General features: G+C 33.7%; 1 protein-coding gene across 1 annotated transcript; it reads left to right on the forward strand.

Annotated features, from left to right (window-relative positions):
• Positions 1–6,428: 6,428 nt before the first annotated feature.
• Positions 6,429–9,540, forward strand: LOC137400228 (2-oxo-4-hydroxy-4-carboxy-5-ureidoimidazoline decarboxylase-like). Its single transcript, XM_068086556.1, has 3 exons — positions 6,429–6,699; positions 7,653–7,806; positions 8,815–9,540. Exons 1-3 carry the CDS (start codon positions 6,522–6,524, stop codon positions 8,990–8,992), a joined length of 510 nt encoding a protein of 169 aa, XP_067942657.1. The 5' UTR covers positions 6,429–6,521; the 3' UTR covers positions 8,993–9,540.
• Positions 9,541–18,876: the final 9,336 nt, after the last annotated feature.

Consider the following 18,876-nt stretch of genomic DNA (forward strand, 5'->3'; position numbering starts at 1 on the left):
ACCTAGTGCCAAATGCAAACAATTCTTTATCAGCTTGTGTTAGCTTTACCATATGGTTGGTTTAATTGTAAGCAAAAATGTCTATAATATTGCCACAAGCACCAGTTTCGATAATGAATGAAACTGCCTCACCTTCAATTAGCACCTTGCATCGTGGCATCTTGTGTTTGCTAATCTGGTTCACAGTATACAATCCGTCTGCATCAAAGTTGCTGCTAATTACTTCAGCATTGTTGTTGTTGTCCACTCGTCGTTGCTGAGTCGAGGGCTTAGCAAGCGTTCCTTTACATAACTTAGATTTGGCATAATGTCCTATTTTATGGCGCATGTTACATGTCTTAGATCTAATCGTACATTGCTGACAACTTTCAATATGACCAAACTGAAAACATCTGTAGCATGTGGTTTCTTGCTGTGATTTTATGTTCGTCACAGGCTTCTCTTTACCATTGGGCTTGAAATTCTTTTTGTAGTGCTGTCTCACTGCACCTGGTTACTCATTAATGAGATAACTTCAAATTTCTCATCCAACTCCACTTGTGTACCAGCCTCTAGCACTGACTTCAACTTCTACTGCTCGCTCATTGGCACAAGAGCAATCCTGTCTCGAATTGGCTTGCTATTGGCTCCAATTCTAAACTGTTCTAGCAGGTTTTCTTCTAAGCGATCACCGAACTGGCAGTTCCTAGCTCCACTCTTGAGCTTCACCAAGAAATCATTGACAGACTCGTGTCCAGACCTTCTTAACTACCTGAACTTGGCACGTTCTACCATTTTGTTGTGTGTGCCCCCATAATGATGCTGTAAGACCTCCACTGATGATTGGTAGTTCAATTCTCGTGGCTTCTTAGGGAAAACAAGGTCCTTTAATGCCTCATATTTTGACTCAGATAGCCCAAACTACATGTATAAGTATATGTACCTTCATATGTTCTAATGTTTTCCTAAACAAGAAGTAGCTTTCTAGTCTGTCCAAGAATGGCTCTATCTTCCCTTCAAACACTGGAGGTTGACTCGGATTCTGAGTTGTCATTGTTATCCTCGTCACCAATTGTTTTACTTGTGTTGTAGGTAATAATTATTATATTTGCAGAGAGCTTAGCACGTTGGTCTGGTGGTAGGAATAATTACATTTTATCAAACTCATAGCAGCACTTATATATCAATGGTGGTATAACACAATGTATATATAATTAGTAAGGTGACATCATCGAGTAGTAAACAATGAATCATTTGCATAGGGAAGGTATGCTGACAAGATAAATAAACAGCACAAAATTATTCAGCGTTATTGACAACACTACAATTGCTAACATGAATTGCTATAAACTTGGTCTAAAATAAACAATCTCATCCTGTGTTTGCCCTCAAGGTTTATTCTCGAAACCGATGTTATAATACATCTGTTTGCGGACTGTGGTCATGTCATTTATGTCTAAAAAGTACATGAATATTTTTGGCTAATTTTGTGTGTCACATATACCAAGTTGTGTTTGGCAATGTTTATGTTCTGACATCAATCATGTAAATGAGTGGCTTTATTGGAAATGTTATCGCAATGTGACTATGACGCTATAATGGTTGTCAAATAAAATTAATGTCTAACGGCTGCAATAGTTTGGACTGACTTATTCAGGTCAACACCGACGAGTCATTGGGAATAAATCATTCTTCTTCTTTGAGATATTTTCATCTCTTACAAAATATGTAAACCCTACATGTCATAAAACTACATTTACTTAAACCTGAATTGGTGACCTTCAAAGTACTGTAGTAGTAGCATCTTAGTATTTTGTTGGTCTCATCTGCATACAGGCGGGTATCTTCTTCTTTTTTTCTACCCTTTTCTCTAATGCCTATGCAAGATATGCAATGTTTAAGGATTTATTTATGTTGACAGTCATTGCTAACATGCATTGCTATGAAGTCTGTCTAAAATGAAAAATCTCATCCTGCGTTTGCCTTCAAGGTTTATTCTCAAAACAAATGTTATACTACATCTGTTTGCGGACTGTGGTCATGTCATTTATGTCTAAAGAGTAACATGAATATTTTTGGCTAATGACGTGTGTCACATATACCGAGTTGCGTTTGGCAATGTTTATGTTCTGACATCAATCATGTAAAGGAGTGGCTATTTTGGAAATGTTATCGCAATGTGAGTATGACATTATATTGATTGTCAAATAAAATTAAAGTCTAACAGCTGCAATAGTTAGAACTGACTTATTCAGGTCAACACCAATGAGTCATTAGGAATAAATCATTCGTCTTCTTTGAGATATCCAAGAACTTTGGCGACCCAGAAAATACTTTACAAAAAATATGACTGCATGATGAGCTTTATTTTTTCAACTTTATATTACAATAGTTGTACAGTACCAAGAGAATTTAAGTGTCGTGTTGATAGCATCAATGGTATCATCGATTAAAGTCATAACAGAAAACTGTTTAATTGATGTTAAAAATTATATAGTTTTTTACATTACAAATAATATGACTAAGTGCTTCATTTTGAAATCTACGCTCTAATGTCATGTGTGCAGTTTTCTCTTTTAAACTCACAGAACTGCTTCTGATGATATTAAAAATATTGTGTATGATTGAATAATAGCAAGCCTATATTATATCTGCATGTAGATACCAATGAGATAAAAAGGAATTTAGATGGTAGTAAATCATATGTAGGTCAAAAGAATAGATGTAGAGACACTTTGGGATGCAACCAGCATATTGCTTTCTAGTCTAGTCTCTATACTTAGATTAGACTTAGTTTTATTAGATACATTAGCTGATATAACATTTTGGAGATAAAATTAGAAAATATTACAGTGCTCAAGCTCTTTTCAGACAATATGAGAAGTTGTCTTCTTAGGGAAAGCAAATGTGAAACACAACCCTAAAACTTATTGAGTTGAGGGTAGTTTGGTGACAGGTTACGTATGAAAACAAATCCAGATTGGCGGATTTAACATAGCTCAAAGGTCTGGTTAGCTATATTCAGATGAAACAATCTGTTAACACCATGTAGAAAGCTATCTTTCAAGTAGAATAGCTAAATTGTGACTAATTGGAAATATCAGTTTTCATGTGGCGACTCGAATGTACATGCATATTTATCTACAGCTCAGCAAACAACTGCAGTCTAGACCAGTCAATTGAGGATGTATAAAAACAATTGTGTGATTTTGTTTACAAAGCGCTAGTCCAAGTTCCTAAATGCTTCAACCAATCAAGGTCTAACTTTGAAGTAAAGATCGTTGGCTAGCAGTACGTACGCGCACAAACATTTTAGTTGTTCATTTACTCAAGCACTGATAACATTTAGTGGAACTAGTGAGAAACTTGACTTTGAAGGACAAATTCCGGTCACACTTTGCTAAAATACTTTACATTTCAAGTCTATAAGCCTATAGCAAAATGATATTATCAACAACAGTGAAAAGAGATGCAAAGGAAAAAGTCTTTTATCAGCCTCAATAGAGGTTTAGCTTTATTTAATACTATTTCTGAGAAACATTTGACTATCTGTCTCTATGCATTAGTTTACGTGTAGGATTATATGTTGGTATGAGTATATAATTACGCATCTGTATACGCATGCGTATGCATATATGTATATAATAAATGTATGTATATATATGTATATGTATTATTTTTATATATATATTTATATATATATTTTTTATATATATATGCAGCTCTATACATATGGGTATATATGTGTATTCAAATACATGTGCGTATAACTTTTAAACTTAATATCTTAAGAAAAGTATTTTTGTGCAGTTCAAGTAAAGTGAAAAAAAACATTGAGTACATAGAAGTGTGTGTATAACAAAAGTTAATGTTGCAGCAAAAGCTCGTTGTATTCAAAGTTTTGATGAATGATACTGGTACTTCTCGATACTGATGTAAAAATGTGTAAAAATGAGATATCGGCTTTTGTTGTTTGAAACTTTGTTTGACCGAATAGAGAGAGAACATAGTCCTATTGACATTGACAATTCCTACTTTAGAGAATAAAATTGCCTATGTAGAAAGCTTTAGCACTTACAGATTCTATGAAACGACCATTCAGATGAAACGACAGATTTGAAAATTACAGATTAAAAAAAGGATGTAATGGTAATAAAACTGGCTTTTAAAAAAATAAACAAAATGTAAAAAGTAATATTAGCTAATAAACTTGTTGACTCTCAACATACAGTTTTAATTTATTTTAGAGTTGGCATCGTAATGTCGTACAGAAGGGTATAGAAACCCATAGTAATTATCTAATGCAAACTACGCCTGGTAAAAGTCTTTCAAGTTTTACATACATACTGCACATATTAACAGTTATTGACACAATAACACGTTAATCTTAGTGACTATAGCTACCTACAGTAACTTTAGTATATTTATTGTATTTAGTAGCTATGATCTGCAATAAAATGTGACATTCCAGTGTACCATGTGCAGTACGTACCGCAGGGAGTTCTTACCTTTGAGACAGATGTTACAATAAGGTATAATATAAACTTGGAATTTAACTTAAATTGATTTATTTTAATAAACTCAAACTTGAAGCTAAGTTTTGTTATTTATTTTACTAAACTTCAACGTTGTGTTTTACAAAATTTTATCACTTTCCTGTTTCCAGTTTGTTTTCACTACAACTAATAACAAATAATGTTGAACTGAGAGGTAGCAAGCACAGTATCTCATTCATGCGTTGTGGGAGGAATTTTGACAAATAGCATATTAGAAACTTTGTTATTCTGACGTAATCAGCAAATCGAATGCCAAATTGGAATTTTGATATAAATATTCGCTGATATCATATGGCAAAAAAATTTGTATGATAAAGGTGAAAAAACATCGTGTTCCCCATTGTAAGACAAAAATTTTGTATAACAGTGTTTTCGCAAATCAAAGGCTCACCATGTAATAAAAAGTGAACATTTAGCGTGTTCCATCCAAAGAGGATATAAAGTATGTAATTAGAGCAACAGAAAAGATAAGTACAACTTAGCCTTGTGGTTGTGCGCTTGTTTATAGACTTGCGAATTTAATTTCGCGAAATCAAAACTAGTACAAAGGAAATTTTTCATTGCTATAGCTTTTCGCTATAACTGGACCGATGAACGTCAAATGACAGACAAACACTGAGATATATATATATATATATATATATATATATATATATATATATATATATATATATATATATATATATATATATATATTATTATACATATACATAACATTATATATATTATATATATGTATAATAATATATATTTAAACTTGGTTATATTTTCGTCAAAACCTTTGGATTGCCATTCTACTAACATCTCTTTTGGCAAATCCATTCAAGTTCATTGTTTATATAAATAAACAGTGAATGGCTTTTAGAAGCATTGCTATACAGTTTTTTGTGACAAGGGTTTAGTGCTGCAGTTATGTATAAACTTTTACAATGCTCCTATCATGTACTATCTATTGATTATCAACAGAAATGTGTGTTGATTGGTTATTGGCTGGGATCACAACTTGCGTAAAGCTAAATAATCCTGCCTACTATAGAGCTAATGTTAAGGTTCAAACACACCAGCCGATTTTATTGCGAGCATCATGAGGAAGGCGGAGACATCGCTGGCATGTGCCAAAACGCACTTGAACGATTCACTAGCAAACGATATCGTGGACACGCTCAAAAACTTCCTATAAAACTCTCTATCTATAGTTTCTTTGGAGTTGTTAATAAATTTAGGTAAGTCAATATGGCGCTGTCTAGGTAACAGCGTAAACAACTTCCGCTTTTATTAACAAACCTATCTCACTTTCACGGATTGTACACTACAAAAAGGCATAAGAAAAAACGATTCTTGTGTTTTTAACTGTAATATTTTACGATTTTTATGTATATTTTATTTCGTAGTAGTTTTTATATTTAATATATTAAATATTCACCATTGTCAAGATGATCAACTTGCGCAACGATTGACTGTGAATGTTGGTTTTCAACTCAGTTTTTTGTAATACTTGTTTGTTATGGTGTACAAGACTGGAGGCGCTATTATTAAATTTATGAACAATTCAGTGTTCATTTTGATAATGTTTCAAATGCAACAAAATAGCGAATTATTGCTGCTGTACCTTGGTGAACATCGATAAAAAATAATTACCCACCATAAAATTGCCTTTTGAGAAAAACCAACCAATCAAATTGCATCTCTCCCGCGATAAAGTTGTGTAGAGAAAGTCTAGCGTTATTGCTCTGCAGGAGCTAGCTGAGCAAGTTCTATCGCAGATTAGCACCAAGCAGCGCAATATCTCGCTAAATATTGCCCAGTGTGTTTTCACCTTTAGTGATATTAAACTAGCTTCTTGTAGAGATGAGAAATAGGCTTATGTAGGCGGAGCCTATTCTTTAATGTAGTATTAATTTCAAATGGATTGACAGTTAGCTTCGTCTTCGCTGAACCGCTCCAGTTATTTTACTTTGTTTTCGCTCGAGCAGTTTGTAGGTGAAGATGTTAACAATTTCAGACGTGAATGAGTTCAGCTATGAACAGTTTGTAGATACTTTCAAGAATATAATAGAGAAATGTCCAATTGCTGCTGGTAGCATATATGAAGACAGGCCGTTCAGAAGTGTATCGTGTCTTCAGGCATCTGTCAGAGGTTTCTTGAAAGATCTTCCTTATAACGGTGGGTTTGTTATTTTCAACCTTAATAAAAATTGTATAAAATTTTTTTAAATATATTTGTGCTTATATGAATCTCGTTAAAAGGAAACTTTTCCTTATAATTATAAGCTTTTCAGTTCATAATGTAAAGTTTGAGCAAATAGTTGATGGTTCACAAAACAAGTTTTAATATAAAAGGTTTAAATGTTTAACAAACACCAAAAAACTGCAACCCGTAACCTAAGAATCATCAGGTGTATACATTCTATTTGCGTGTTTCTACAATAGAGTAACAACAGAACCTGTTGCAATTATTTACTTGTACAGTTACCGTATCCGTATATATTACATCTCTCTTTACATTATCTCATACATTTGTTTAATTGAAAGGTCTCACCATTTTCAATATTTCCATATCAGTTATTTCGGCTCTTTAATAGTTCAACAGCATTAAACATACAATACACATTCTCTTGCTTACTCACGCTATTCCTTGTAGCATGTCATAAATACTGATTTGATCAGAAAGAGTGAGAATAGGAAAGAGAAAACATTCAAACTTAAATTGTTCTCTGCAACTGGATATGTTTCTAGTTGTCGAGGGTACCTTGCCAGTGGACTCAGACATGTCCAGCCATAATCACAGAGCCATTGTTTGTGCAGCAATAGTTTTTAAAAACACGCACAGCCTCTGCTTGCAGTAAGCTAAGCAGAAATAATATTTGATCTTTTGGGATTTGCTCACTCACAAACACACAAACACATGAAGAACCAAATTTTGAAGTCAGGATGTAAAATCACTCGTAAAAAAGAATGTTCAATTAAAGAGCAGCTCAAGTGTTATTGAATAGTAAAACTTCAACTAATCAATTACAAACAAATATATAACATATGTGGTAGAAAACATAAAAAGTTATAACTTTTCTGTATTCGTATTTTGAGTTGTTTGACTAATAACCTAATGTTACCTTGCAGCTAAAATTGGATTAATCAGATGTAATCATGACCTGGTTGGAAAACTCGCTACTGCTGGACTTTTGAGCAAAGAATCAACTCTGGAGCATAGAGCAGCAGGCCTTGAGAGTCTTTCGACAGAAGAAAAAGCTATGATGGATAAGCTGAACTCAAAGTATATGCATACCTCTAACTGTTGGTCTTATTGTCTACTTCTCATTTAGCTGAACATAAGTGATTAGCTGCCAAAAAAAATTATTGCTGTTTGCGAGACTCAATATTGGACAAGTTTAACCTTGGTGTCAATTAAAACTGTAAGCTCTAGTTAATAAATAGATAAAACGAATACATCTATTGAATAGTGATGAAAATCATAAAAATTGCTAGTCTGTGCTGCGAGAAGGGCCATGCATTTGACAAAGGGCAGAGATTAGCATACTTATCCGTTTGTCACTCACCGCAATCTATATTGTACTGTTTTTTCTACTGATTTCTGTTTATTTTGTCCTTACATCCTAAACCAAAGATTTGACAAGTTTGTGTCTAGTTTAAATGCAAATTAAAAAGGGTAGCTCAAAATTATAAAATTGTTTAACTTTAATTAAGAGCTCAGTGGTAATTAAAGGTTTGATCTAGGAAGTTAGCTAAAACAGTGATGTTAACACATAGTTATAATACTAGTGAGCTGATGAGCTAAAAGCAGAGTTGTGATGAACTATTTATAAAGCATGCATATTTATCTTAAACAATGAATGATGTTATATGATGAATTGTATGTTACTGTGTTTATACCTTAGCAAAATTGCTACAATGCTGCTACCTTGTTTATCTTTTTCGTCATATATGAGGGCGATTCGATAGTTTCTTTATAAGTTAAAATACTATTGTGATATATGCATGTTTTTTACAATTATGTTCTTTAAGAATTGTTTTCACATTGTAAGATTTTTTAATAATTTTAAAGCTATACTTTTTTGGAGACTATTTCAAACTGACTGCCCTTCCTAAAATTTGCTCATATGTTAAAATCAACTCCAACTTGAGCTAGACTAAAAAGACCTTTAATTATTGAGTCGATCTCGTAACGTTTGTGATATTTATAATTAGCCGTATAACCTGACGACAACTTGGTAATGTTATATTCAAAACCACGCTAATGTTAAATTATTTTTGTTACATGCAGATACAAAGCAAAATTTGGTTTCCCGTTTGTCATCTGCTCTCGAAAAAACGATGTCTCGACAATACTGAATGGAATGGAGGCCAGGCTGGAGAGAGACAAAGATTCAGAGATAGCCACTACACTTGCAGAGATTGAAAATATTTGTTGGTTAAGACTAAGTGATATAGTAAAAGATTAATCAGGGATTCAAGCTTTCTACCAAGCAAATGAAAAAGTACTTCTCTCTGTATACATTTGCTATAAACCTACGCTTTGCTTCACAATATTAGCAGCTTTGTTGTGTTGTACCGTGTATGTTGGCTCAAATCTGCGTCGAAAAAACCTCGTTTTGCCAGGTTGATAACTTCTTTTACTTTTTCTGTTGCTACAATTTAATGCTTTTCTGCAATGCTATTAGAATACAACACCACATTATGATTCTATAACAACAGTCTTCCATAATTTCTAATGACTTTGTACATAATTCTACTAACAGTGCAGTCTAAATCGGTAGCCTCAGTTCTCATTTAAAAGACTGCATGGCTAAGGTTTTTGCTAAACTGGATTCATTGTATGCAGAGTGTGAACTAAACCTTTACTAGTGCACTGTGCAAAAACATAAATAGATGTTAAATTAGAAACTCACTTGTAAGTCTTTGTTCCTTTTGCAAAACATTTAGTTATTTTTTATTCTACGCGTTGCTGCTCACAGTCACCTTTGTGTGATTTTGAGACTTGTTGTTAAAGTCAGCACTCACAGCTTAACAAAGACGGCTGTTTAAAATATCTTTAAAGCTGACATGTCTCTATTTTGTATTTTTTATCTGTAATCTATATTATTGGCACATTAATTTTCAATTGCTTTAATACAGTTTTTTTATTCATTAATTACTTTGACACAATAAATAAAGTTATTACTGGTTACTTTCAAATATGCAATCAGAGATGGATAAAGAATGAGAAACGTGACCATAGTCTACCCAATGAGCAAAATAATGTTTTGCTTTATGTGATCAGAGTGTCATTGATAACTATGTTATCGACTTGCTCAAGCTCAAATGATACCTCATTTATTCACCAAAAGGGCATTTTCATAAAATAAGTGCACAATTTTAGTGTCGTTGACTCATTGTCTAGCAAGACTCTACTTTAGTCATCAGGTTGTAAAATTTTTCTTCCTTTCTATGGCAGTTTTCGGGTCTGCCAGCGACTCAGGCCAGCGAGCATGATGTGAGTAGATAGCGGTGATTAAATAGATGTACATGTAGATTGTTGTTTAATGACATTTACTTATTATCTGAACTGCTGTGAAGTCTTGGTTTGCCATTCCAGCTTGCAGATATTTATGAGTAACTTAAAAATTGCTAATGCAGAGTAATATTTGTGACAAACTGTAAAAGGGTTCCAAAAGACTGACCAAGAAAGAGTAACAGCAATCGAGACACTACCTGCCACCATCGGCGGATGAAATCCCCCAGCAACGCCAACCAATCCAAAGCATTGATGACCACCAAGACGTTATCACAGGTATGATCCGATCACATTGGTTGAGGACAGGCTGTATAAACAAGCAGTAATATGTCACCTTTGGATGAAGGTGCCATCCAATGAGCTGGGCATCCAGGCACTTTGAGACTGGGCATGCAATGAGCAGCTCAATGCAACAGTGTGCGCAATGAAAAGATTCTCTATAATCTCAATCCTCTATGAGATAAACTTCAACATAACTTTGTCACAAACTATGATTGTGAGTATTTACACCAAACATACTTTAGATTATTGCTTGTATAAGCTAAAAGATGGCACGAAGGAAAAAAAGCAATTAAAAACTGGTTCACAGCTGAATTTAAAAGTCTACTGCTGCTTATAGCCACTGAGCTAGTTTACATTCCTTTGCTGGAAAACTTAAATTTAAAACACTGGCCGACACTGTGGTCTGCGTCTTAGCTCACATAACAGGAGCCTCTTAAAACCCATTAGCAAAGTGGTTTAAAATTCATCATGCAGACCACAGATGGTGACAGCCCATCACAGTATTTCACTTTGAGTTCATTGGCCAAGCTGACAAAATTGATAAGGCCAGATGGTGGCAAACAAAGCAGTTCATTGGTATGCGTAACCAGACCAAAGAAGCATTAGCTTTAGCTAAGCACATTGAACAATTTCAGTTTCGAGGTCATTGGCCAGAGTCAACCTTAAGGATAAGGACAAGCAAACTGCAGTCAAATTTCAAATCAGGTCACTTCATAATCACACACCTATGAAAACTAGTACAACTGAAACAATGGCTTGAACTGTCTCAATTTATCTACTAGCCGCCTCTAGCAGCTTCAAGATTGATACTAGAAGTTCAGGTATATTTCTATATCAAAGGTCTGTCCAAGTGCATGTTAGACGCCCAACATGATGTGAAGCGGATATTACACAGAGTAGAGATTAACATACTTATTTACTGATAAATCACTACAATAGCTGGGATCAAGAATTAACCTGTCTTGCCCAGTCATTGAACTGGTGACTATCCCTGTCAACTGTGAGCTGCTAGCAATGCATTGCCGCTAGCTCATTGAATCATTTATCTTACAGAATTCATGTAATGGAACAGAATGGAAATTTTGGTTTAGACTAAATTAAACTCAGTTGTTTTCTCAGTAATAAATAACTGGTTTTTATTTAGGCTAAATCAGTTATCTGTTACTCAGGCAATAACTGGTTTTAGTTTTAGCGATAAATCTATTTCAACTTAAATTTTTGCTACCAATTTAGATAATCGGTAGCAAACATTTATGGCGACAAGGGTAAGTATGGTGAATATAGCGAGCCTAGTACCAACACAGTCTGAAGTTGACAGACAGACAAATCATAGCGTTAGTATTGAGAATCAACCTTGAAGGCAACCGCAGGTTAAAATTGATTATTTTAGCCAGATTTCATAGCAATGCATGTCAGCAATGGCTGTAATTCAAAATAAATCCTTAAACATGTTGGAAATATCTTGTCAGGTATATGCTGACTAACTGATTTATTTGCATTTCTACCAGAATATATATGCACATCGGATGTAAAAACAATAGTTTGACAATAACAGATTAACCTGGGTTCAAGTAAGGTCAAGAAAGCACATTGATGACTTGTGGCTCATGTAAACATTGACCTCATCTATGAGTCAGTTAATGTCCATTGAATTACTTCCTGTCCAACAAAACATTGTATAGCTTGTGTAACAGTGTGGTCACCACAACAACTCTTGCAGTTAAAAGCACACTTATTGTAAAAACAGCATTGGCTTATACATGTTCCTATGCATAATTGATAGGACGCGCTAATATCCAATGAGACTAGCACAAGATACAAAAAGGTAGCATGTCAGATATAATATTATAATATTTTTGTTACCGACATGAGAAGTCAGAGATTGCACAAGTCAAATGGATCAGATCAGTTGATCAGTTGCCTAACAACAGTATAGATTGGCATGAAGACGAAACCATTAAATAGTCAGTCAGCTGGATGACAGTGGTGGTTATTGCGGGGCTGATATCGAAAGTTTAATTCAGTATGCAGCAGCGATGTAGGACAACGACATTGAACTATTCTATGTAAAGTTGTTATATATTATTACTAGCTGTGCTACCAGGTGTTGCCCGGGTAATAAAGAAGTCTTTGAACAGAAAATTGATTTGTATTTAACATAAAACAGCATTTGCCATTATAACTTTCAAACTACATATCATGAAAGAAGTGTTTTGTGTAGTTGAAATAAATTAAGATGGAAACTAAAAACAACTGTTAAGGTGTTCAAACTTGGTCAAACAACTGTAACTTTCAAACTTCACATCATGAAGAAAAAGTTTTGTAAGAGACAACTAAATTAAAAATAAATAAAATAATGTAAATGTTTGCAAAGCACTGTAAATTTAGAACTTCATAACTTTCAGCAAAGTATATTTTTTAGTAACATACAATGAAGCCTCGGTTCAAAAACCGAGTTGTTCAAGATCCGAGCAAACTTTTCCCAATGGAATGAATATAAGTAAATTTTAATCCATTCCAAGACGATAAATCAACATAAATAAAGTATTTTACACCATAAACCGTAGGTATACTGCATACTATAAATAAAAACGAGTAGATATAAATTGTGCTTAATTTTAATAAAAGGTTTTTTATTCATGATTATGAAAAAAAAAATTAAACACTCCGTGGGCTTTGCTCTAAAACATCAAAAACATTAAAGTTTAAGATACAATGACCAAAATTGCAAAAATTGATAATAAAACAGCAGCAAAATACAACAGACAGTTACATCAAAAAGCGTGGAAAAAGGAAAATATAAACAACAATGACACATTTACTTCACACCTTTGAAGAGGAATCACTCTCCAAAACAATTTAGGGTAGCTCGACTGGAGGGGTTATCTCTCTAGCAAATCTAGTCAATAAAGCTTTTTGTCCCAGATGGTTCCTCCCTTTTTGTAAAAAATTTAGAAAGCGTAAATTGCTTTTCTGATGGTTTACAAATGTTTGTATGCTGTTTCCCGAGCTGTTCCAACTTCCATGGGCATGCTCTCAAATTTATGTTGGAGGTCTGAGACGAACAGATCTCAAAATCTTTGGTTGAAAACTGAGTTGGTCAAGAACTGAAGTGTCTAAGAGCCGAGGTTCTACTGTATAGAATCAGTACACAAGTGGCCAAATTTTAAGTTCAAGATAAATTATTGTCGATATCGTGGGGCCGAATAACTTAGCCGTAACGAAAAAGGAATAATAATATATGCAACCCAAATTTTGCATATACTTGGGTCCCAAAATATTTCTGAACAGAAGCATCATAACCCGTGGATGCAAGGCTAAAATAATTAAAATGCACACGGTGTAGCCGTTATATGAAAACGGTGAATGTGGTGGAGCGTCCAGATTAGAAACATGTTGATGCATTCGTCGTGAGTTCAAGCCCATCAGAATGCAAAATTTCAATATCAAGATTTTAGGATTTATAGCCGGAATGTAGACAAACGACAGAAGACAGACAACATACTTTGAGAAATATAAACAAAGATGTGGATGAGTAAATCTACATAATGATATACAGGCTTTTTGGTTAAGGTTAAACAATACTAAAAGAAGAAGCATATTTCTTCTTTAGTTTTAGTTATTTATTTTAATTAATTTATTTTTTATACAACGGTTTTCTTCTAGCTACTGATTAAAATATCCTATGGCAAATGGATAGGTCTAGCATGAAACAGCTCATAGGTCAAGTACAGTAGCTGACAAATAAGGTGCAAGTGGTGGCTACCAACCTAATTATGGAAGCAATTTACCATTTAGCTATTATCCAGAAAGAATGTCAAAATCTGTCAAGTATTCCTTTGAATAAATTAACTTAATTTAGTCCTGAGTAGTCTTGACGCATGGAATTTGTTGCCATCTGTTTCACTAGAGTGTTGAGAGTTCACTGACAGGTCAGGCAATTTGGAATTGATCTGCATCTGTAGGTTGATGTTTTCGATCTTATTGTTGAAGAAGGTGGGAAACCAAACTGACAGCGAATTCAGCTGACATTAGGAATTATGTGCTCTCTACACACATGAATTTTAACAGTTGACTTGCAACAAATTTCACGTTACAGATATTTGGTATCAAAAAGTTCACCATGTCTTACTCTGCTGTGTTATAGGTGCAAAATATGTGGAAATGTGATTACAAGCTTTTAAAAGCTCTCAAACGAATACTTAATCGCAGCCATCCCGAAAACGTGTATAGGTTGGAATGGAATTTTAAACATGATGTGCTTCTGCTTACACTTTCATGCAACCTCATTTGCCAAGCGTTTTTCCCAAATATACTTAATGCATTCAATAAAACCATGCTTATTGTCCTTATGCGTTTATTTCATTATTATTGTATTGCTGTTACTTTGAGCACTGGTATCTCAAAACCTAGCCTGAAAATTAGTTTAATTTTTAAATTTTAGCTTGAAGGAATGCATATTATTATATGAAAAAAGGTGTGGAGCCTGTTGGTCAGCTGTGCTAGTTGAAAAAGATGCTGCAGAAATTTTTCGTGCCACTCAGCAGGAAGTCTAGCTCACATGGTCAGATTACGACTAGATGATTAGACAAGCCAAAATGGAGCTGTGAAGTAGTAAGCATCTACACATAAATTTAATAAAGGCTTTCGATAAGAACCCGAAGCGTTTATCATAAGAATAATGCTACGAGAAATTTTATATTGCACCTTTTATTGGCTTTTCAATTCACATGACAACATCACGTATCAAAACAACAACCCTGTCGAGTGGGGTATGTCATTGAAATAAAAAGATTCTAACCTACGTCGTTTTCGTGATGGCTGCGATTAACTGTTCATTTTTTAGCGTTCAAGAGCTTGTAATCACATTTCCACATGTTTTGCACCTACAACACAACAGAGTAAGACATGGTGAATCTTTTGATACCAAATAACTGTAATGTGAATTTTGTTGCAAGTCAACATTTAAGGACCAACTGAGACTGATATTTAACCCAGATTATCACATCACTCAAATAATTAATCACAAATAAGCCAATTTGTAGGAACCCAATCCATGTCATTGCAAACAATTAAAATGACTTTACTTTCTTCAAAATTTGTCAAAATATTTCCTTCATTGCTAAATTCAGGTTTTATATACATGTATTTAATCATGTGCTACCCTTTTTCCAGCTTCATGCTGCTGCTCCCTTACTTTACTAAAAAGCAATTACTCTAACAATCTTACTGACCACGGTCTCACTCAACTTACACCAGATTCTTATAAACCCTATATATTTATCAGTCTCAATGGAAATCCCAATCTAACCAAGATAACCATTCCAAGCGATCTAAGAGTAATTTTCTCTAATCCACAGCTAATTACATGCACTACGCTTGGTATGAATACCTAGCTATTTCATAATCATCAATTGTATATAACAAACCTATGACAAATACATGCCATCTCCGTGATAAAAGAGTTGTGTTTACTTTGATTTACAATAAACTACAAATCATTATTAGCCACATCCTTTTCCTGCAATATAATAATTTTAAGTAAACACCTCATTTTCTCACCGCTGTGAATAAATCTGCAAGCTATAATAATGATATAACAAAGCTTTAGAAGAACTGGTAAAAATAGTACTGATAAACTAATTTGTTTTATTTTTAGCTGATTCTCCAGTTGATTCTATCTCTACCACTACAACCACTGTTGCTGATTATGCTAACATTCAAAAATACTAGCAACCTTACTACTAAAAATTTACCTACTACTTTAGCAATCAACTCCACTACCAATAACTTCGCTTTCTCTCTGCATAATTATAGTTACCGCTATCATATTAATATACTGAATTTGTTCAGAAGGGCGAAATCGCAATCAAAAGCTTATAAATAATCCATTAATCACCTTTGGGCAGTTATCACATGTTTCTGCAATAAGTGACAGCGAGGCCATAACTCCAATCTGACTGCTTAATAATATTTTTCTTTATTTTTTGTCAAACATTATTATTAAATAGCATTTAGTTATTACTGTTTCTAACACGTACCTATTAACTACAAGTTTATTTAGTTACTTAGTTTCTAAATAATAAATATTTATATACCTAGCCTATGCACACTTTAAATAATAGCAATATAAGTATACAAAGTGTTTTACAACTAGTGAAAGGTATATCATTACACAATATAATTCCCGTGACCAAGTACATTAGCAGGTATTCATATGCCAAGTTTCAATTTAGATGTGAGATCGCAAAATGTATGTGTGTTTAAACTGTTCAGTGTCTGAGTTAGAGATGTGGTCGATTTTCTGATTTCGCTGATTGCAAATATCATCAATTGCTTGATAGTGCTCACCTTGCTTTACTGATACATATTGAGGTATGACTGTTTCATCTAGCATTGGGGGTTTGCAATTCTTAAGTCGTTGACCATGCTTAACAAACTCAACTCCTGCAGGTGCTCCCGCAGTACCCATGACATGGGTGTGTGTGCGTGCGTGCGTGCATGTGTGTGTGTGTGTGTGTATGTATAACCCATGGTATGTATGTATAACCCTATATATATACATATATATGTATATATATTCCACAGGCAATTCAACTCCTCCTGGGACGCCATATATACTAAATATATGCCAATGCGGACTAAAATCTTAGTCCAACCGCGTCTGATGAGTGCATAATAAAGCACGAAACAAATTTGTAGCGCAATTACTAAAAGTTGAATTTCTTCTTAATATTTTTTTCAAATATATATACATATATATCTCAGTGTTTGTCTGTCATTTGACGTTCGTCAGTCCAGTTATAGCAAAAAGCTATAGCGATGAAAAATCCCCCTTGTACTAGGTTTGATTTCGCGACATTAAAATCGCAAGTCTATCAACAAGCGCGCAACCACAAGGCTAAGTTGTACTTATCTTTTCTGTTGCTCTAATTACATACTTTATATCCTCTTTGAATGGAACACACTAAATGTTCACTTGTTATTACAAGGTGTGCCCTTGATTAGCGATGACACTGATATACAATTCTTTGTCTTGCAATGTGGAACACGATGTTTTTTCACCCTCGCCATACAACATTTTTTCGCCATATGATAACAGCAAAAAATTATCTTAAAATTCAAATTTGGCAATCGACTTGCTGATTACATCAGATTAACAAAGTTTTCAATATGCTATTTGTCAAAATTCCTCTCACAATGCATGAATGAGATACTGTGCTTGCTACCTCTCAGTTCAACATTATTTGTTATTAGTTATAGTGGAAATGAAACTGGAAATAAGAAAGTTATAAAACCTTTCTCGAAGACAAAGTTGAAGTTTATTAAAATACATAATAAAACTTAGCTTTAAGTATGTGTTTAGTAAGAAAACTCCATTTAAGTTAAATTTCAAATTTACATTATATACCTACCGCTTTCTCAAAAGTCAGAACTCCCTACGGTATGTACTGCACATGGTACACTAGAATGTCACATTCTATTGCAGATCATAACTACTAAATACACTAAATATACTAAAGTTACTGTAGGTAACTATAGTCACTAAGGTTAACATGTTATTGTGTCAATAACTTTTAATATGTACAGTAGCCTACATATGTAAAACTTCTAAGATTTTTACCAAGCGTAGTTTGCGTTAGATAATTACAATGAGTTTCTATACCCTTATGTACGACATTTTCGCATTACGATGCCAACACCAGAAAAAATTAAAACTGTATGGCGAGGGTCAACATGTCTATTGGCTAATATTACTTCTTGCATTTTGTTTTATCTTTTGAATCTTTTAAAAGCCAACTTTATTACCATGACATTCTTTTTTAATGTGTAATTTTCAAATCTGTTGTTTCAATTTCAAACGTGACATTACACTCACATTTCTTGTTTAGTAGAATCTGTAAATGCTAAAAGCTTTCTACGTAGGCAATTTTATTCTCTGAAGTAGGAATTGTCTCTATGTTCTCTTTCTATTCGGTCAAACAAAGTATCAAACAACAAAAGCATTTTTACAAATTTTAACACCAGTATCAAGAGGTACCAGTATCATCTATCAAAACTTTGAATACAACGAGCTTCTGCTGCAGCAATAACCTTTTTTATACACACTTCTATGTACTCAATGTTTATTTTTTTTTCAATTTACGTGAACTGCACAAAAATACTTTTCTTATGATATGAAGTTTAAAAGTTATACAAATATGTATTTGAATACATATATATACACATATGTATAGAACTGCAAATATATATATATATTCGTATATCTACATGCATACATATATGCATACATAGGCGTTTATGTATTTGTGTATGTGTAGGACCATGTACATGTATAAGTATATGCACACACATAGGCATATATTAGTTGCTAGAGGTCTTACCATAACTTATGCATTGCTGCCGCTATTGAGGCTAAGTCATAAATAAAAGATTTGAAAAAATATACCTTCCAATGTGGCAGCCCTATCATAACAAACCATCTGAATGGACTCAGAAGCTGTAACAAAAGTCTTTCATGCAGGTTTATCCTCTCTTTAAAAAATTCTG

The sequence above is a fragment of the Watersipora subatra genome, chromosome 7 (genome assembly GCF_963576615.1).
Source record: "Watersipora subatra chromosome 7, tzWatSuba1.1, whole genome shotgun sequence".
Taxonomy (NCBI): domain Eukaryota; kingdom Metazoa; phylum Bryozoa; class Gymnolaemata; order Cheilostomatida; family Watersiporidae; genus Watersipora; species Watersipora subatra.